The sequence below is a fragment of the Malus domestica genome, chromosome 15, assembly GCF_042453785.1.
Source record: "Malus domestica chromosome 15, GDT2T_hap1".
Classification (NCBI taxonomy): Eukaryota; Viridiplantae; Streptophyta; class Magnoliopsida; order Rosales; family Rosaceae; genus Malus; species Malus domestica.
The window spans coordinates 28053412-28057859 of NC_091675.1; the positions used below are offsets into that span (position 1 = coordinate 28053412).

Below are 4448 nucleotides of genomic sequence, written 5' to 3' on the forward strand. Positions count from 1 at the left end.
TTATTTTTATCCATTGTAGATGATTTTTCTCTATTTACTTAGGTTTTTCTTATGCGCCATAAACATGAATCACGAAAGACCTTGCAAGATTGTTTTTACTTACGCTGAAACGTAATTTCAAACAAAAGTCCAACAAATACAATTGATAATGGGGGGAGAAATTTTATCTCTGTGTGAGGTTTCTTTGCCGCTTATAGTGTCATTTGCCAATGCACTTGTTTCTACACACTGCAACAAAATGGTGTTGTAGAAAGAAAACATAGTCATCTTCTTGAGGTAGCTAGAAGCCTTCGTTTTCGATCCAATCACCACTTAAATTTTGGATTTTTTTTTTGGGGGGGGGGTGGGAATCCCATACAAAAAACCACCTTCCTACCACCACATGCGCATTTTTGGTTGTCTCGCTTATGCCACATTTTTTTTTTAAATCACAGCAATACAAAACTAATCCTATGTTAGTTTGTAATATCACCATAATATTAAATTTCCTCCTCCGTTAATAATAGTTATTTATTTTAAATTTTTAGAAAAGTTAGATTGTATTATCCATCATAATCAAAATGCAATAGTAAGAGTAAATCAAAATGGATATTTTACTATCACACTCATGGATGCCTAATTGTCCATTATTTTTAGTGTTGCCTATTGGTCAAAGATAGAACAAACTCATAGTTGCACGTGTATTAATTAGAAGGGCCCTTCATGTATAGTAAATTGGCGGCTTGGTCCACATTTCACCACCATCTGCAAAAACATTATCAAAAACCCTCAAAGACCCACAGAGATCGAAGATAGACAATAATGGAGGAACACAATTAAATTATTTTTTTCCCAAAGGAGCACAATTAAATTTGCTGAATTATATATATAATGGTCAAATATATTGATTTGACCAATTTGTACATTATGCAATCGTCGTCACAGCCGACGGCTCAAGCCAAAAATATCATTGAATTTCTTTGCTTCCTCTTCTTCTTCTTCTTCTCCTCCATCTTCCCTTCCCCAATAGCTTCACTTCAAGGTCGTCGCCCTTGTTTACTTATTTCCCATCTATATATAGTGCTTCTAAATTTTTCATAACACGAAAAAACCAAACCCCAAAAATAATCTCTTTAAATCCTCCTCATAAACGCTAGAAGTTTCAAACTTTAACTCCCAATGGAATCTTATTCCTCTTCCTCTTCAGCCTCCTACACCGCCACGAAGGGTTCAATTTCAAACTCAAAGCAGCTTCCCTATCACCAGTCATCACTCCACTCGGTTCGAAAATCTTCGTCGAAGCCATGGAAGAAGCCTGCGGTTGCACCAGTCCCACCAACCCCACCAAGAATCTACAAAGTTGACCCCATTAACTTCAGGGAGCTTGTCCAGAGCCTCACCTGCGCGCCGGAGTTTATGGAGACTCGGTCTCTCCAGAGCGTAGCGCCTCCTCCAATCGATATCCGTGTGTCTTCTGTACCAAAACCTGTCCCTTCTTCACCAAAAATTAGCTCACCATTTTCGGTTATGTACAAGGACTTGTCGGATACTTTGGAGCTGAGTCCGATGCCTCGCCATCAGAAGGTGCATGATAGCACGGTGGACTCGAGCTATCTGAGACTGAATTTGCAGTCCCCATCTTCCCATCATTGGTTTTCTTTCCCTCTGCTGAGCCCAGGGACTTTGTCCAGTATCGAACAAAGCACAGTTCTTTAAAACTCGCTCTAATCACAAATGTTATGTGTATGTGAGCTCAATTTCTTAAAATTGTGGCCTTTTTTATAGTTGTTAAATCCTAATTTTGTTTTACGTTTTAGCATTCTACTTTATTAAGAACACAGCTATAGGCTCTATGTTATTATAATGTAAGTAGCAATGCATAGAATTTGTACACAAGTTTGACTGCAATATGTGAATGTGAAGTTATGAATCAATGAAATAACGCCAGAAATTGATGTCTTAATCACCCTAAATATTAAAATATTGGGAGATCGGGTCTTCACATGGTTTTTCTACTGCATATTGATAATAACAGTGGCCAGACGTTTACCAACAAAATCAGGTGGCTGAAAAAGAGAATGAGGTTGGTAGAAGTAATCATCTACACAAATTGGTCGTATCACCCTTTACCCGTATTTTTGCGATGAGGCTTAATCATAACTTTAGAGAGGGGCGCCCTTTACAAAATGGGTCAAATACTGATACTACCATAACTTAACCACCTACTAACTTAGCAGGTGTGGCGTTAAGGTTTCGATGCAATTAAAAGTGAAATTACTCAATATAAATTATATTATATTTTGTAGGTTTTTTATGTGGGACGTTTTACATTCTTTTACACTTAAAATTAGTAACACTTGAATTGTGACCACGAATGAAAAACTCCTAAGTGAAGTCCTGAGTTAGGGACAACCACAAACCCGAAGTTTGAAGTCTCAAGTTAGGACACCCAAATCAAATAATTAAGGGTTATTGATGTGGTATTGTCTTCAAGTGTGACCGACTAATGAGTGGCCTTAATTAGGTGGCTTGCTGAAGCATATATCCTATATAGAAAGCTGCATGAGGTTAAATTACCTTATAATGAATGATTTCACTATTAATTGCACTGAGACTTCTGTATAAAACCTCACACCTATTGAATTACACAAGTAGGCAAGTTGGAACATTATAGATGTGGATTAATGGTGGTCCATTGAACCATCTTTGAAACTTTTAACAAATCATATAATTATATATGTTTGTGATATGGTGGTTACATGGGTCATGGTCACGAGGTAATAGAGGTTTCTCTTCCGTAGTTCGGACTAGTAGGCAGTTTGGCTTTTTACTCATTGGATTGACAAATAAGAAAAAAAAAATATTATTTTCTTAATTCCATAATATTGAGTAGTCCAGACATGTATTGCATGATGAGTCAGTATTTCCAGGAAAACTCACTCCTTCAAGCTGTTTTACTTCTCAGAACACTGGTGTATCTATGTCAAATGCTCTAATAGTTGTTAGATTTTGCAACATACCAAGTACTATTCACTTGAATTGTGGGAATAATCAAAATGCAACTACAAGTTCACTCTCAGATCATAATTCTGTTCAAAACCAGACACCATCATCTACAAAGTCACAAGATACTGAAATGCCATCATCCAACAGTTCATCTTAGAGTCATGATCAAGATGGGACAAGCTACAGTTATGGATCTGAAACAATGGTACCTACTACTCAAGTATAAAATCAATATCCACCTTTGTTGCTTGTCCTAGACCCTACACAGCTTCAGGTAATGCTCCCTATTTCTCCATCTCATTCACAGGATGATAATACTGTTTCATCACTCATAAGAAATCATTCCATGACAACTAGATTTCAATCTGGAGCTATTCCTAGAAAAGTATAGTGTATATGTATCTATATTGCCTGAGCTTCAATCTTTACAATTGAATGATGATGATGTGAATTATGGAGGTTTCTCATTTCTGGATGACATTATGGACTCAGAAGAACCAAAGAATTTTAAATCAGCTGCAATTCATACAAATTGGCAACAAGTAATGCAAGATGAGTTTGATGCACTTAAATCTCAAGTTACTTGGTAGTTGGTACCTTAACCTAGTGATCGAACTATCATTGGTAGTAAATGGGTATACAAGGTAAAGAAAAATTCAGATGGTAGTGTTGCAAGGTATAAAGCTAGGCTTGTGGCACAAGGGTACACTCAAGAGCATGGTTTGGACTATTTTGAAACATTTAGTTTAGTGGTTAGACATACAACAGTAAGATAGATACTTGCACTTACCACTAATCACAAATGGGAGTTAAGACAATTTGATATAAAGAATGCATTTCTGTATGGTGATTTACAAGAGGATATATATATATATGAAGCAGCCATAGGGTTTTGTTGATGACAGATATCCAAATCATGTTTGTAGGTTGATTAAGTCATTATATGGCCTCAAACAAGCTCCAAGAGCTTGGAATTCGAAGTTCACAGGGATATTGCCCTCTCTTGGCTTCACTGCATCACAATCAGACACAAGTTTGTTTGTTAAACAAGATGGGACATGTGTTATTGTGTTACTCTTATATGTAGATGACATAATATTGACTGGCTCCGGTTATGTGAAGATTCAAGAAACCATCACTCAACTCAGTAAATGCTTTGAATTGAAGGATAAGGGAAGGCTAACCTATTTTCTAGGTCTACACATTCAGTATAAGCCAAATGGAGAGCTTTTCATTTCTCAATCTAAATATGCCAAAGAACTGATCAAGAAGGTTGGTGTGGAAAGCTGTAAATCCTCTCTAACTCCATCAAAACCACATACACAATTGCTTATTTCAGAAGGAACTCCTCTTGCTGATCCTAGCTACTACAGAAACATAGTTGGTGCTCTTCAGTACTTAACATTCACGAGACCTAACATTGCATTCTCAAGCAATGTAGTATGTCAGTTCATGAATAGGCC

At 36.8% G+C, this 4448-nt stretch overlaps 1 protein-coding gene across 1 annotated transcript; it reads left to right on the top strand.

The window, feature by feature from the left end:
• The first annotated feature begins 900 nt into the window (after window positions 1-900).
• LOC103401211 (uncharacterized) lies at window positions 901-1942 on the top strand. Its single transcript, XM_008339928.4, has one exon. It carries the CDS (start codon window positions 1159-1161, stop codon window positions 1693-1695), a length of 537 nt encoding a protein of 178 aa, XP_008338150.3. The 5' UTR covers window positions 901-1158; the 3' UTR covers window positions 1696-1942.
• Window positions 1943-4448: the final 2506 nt, after the last annotated feature.

Coding starts and splice junctions, on each gene's coding strand:
- LOC103401211 (XM_008339928.4), top strand. CDS start 1,159: ATGGAATCTTATTCCTCTTCCTCTTCAGCCTCCTACACCGCCACGAAG.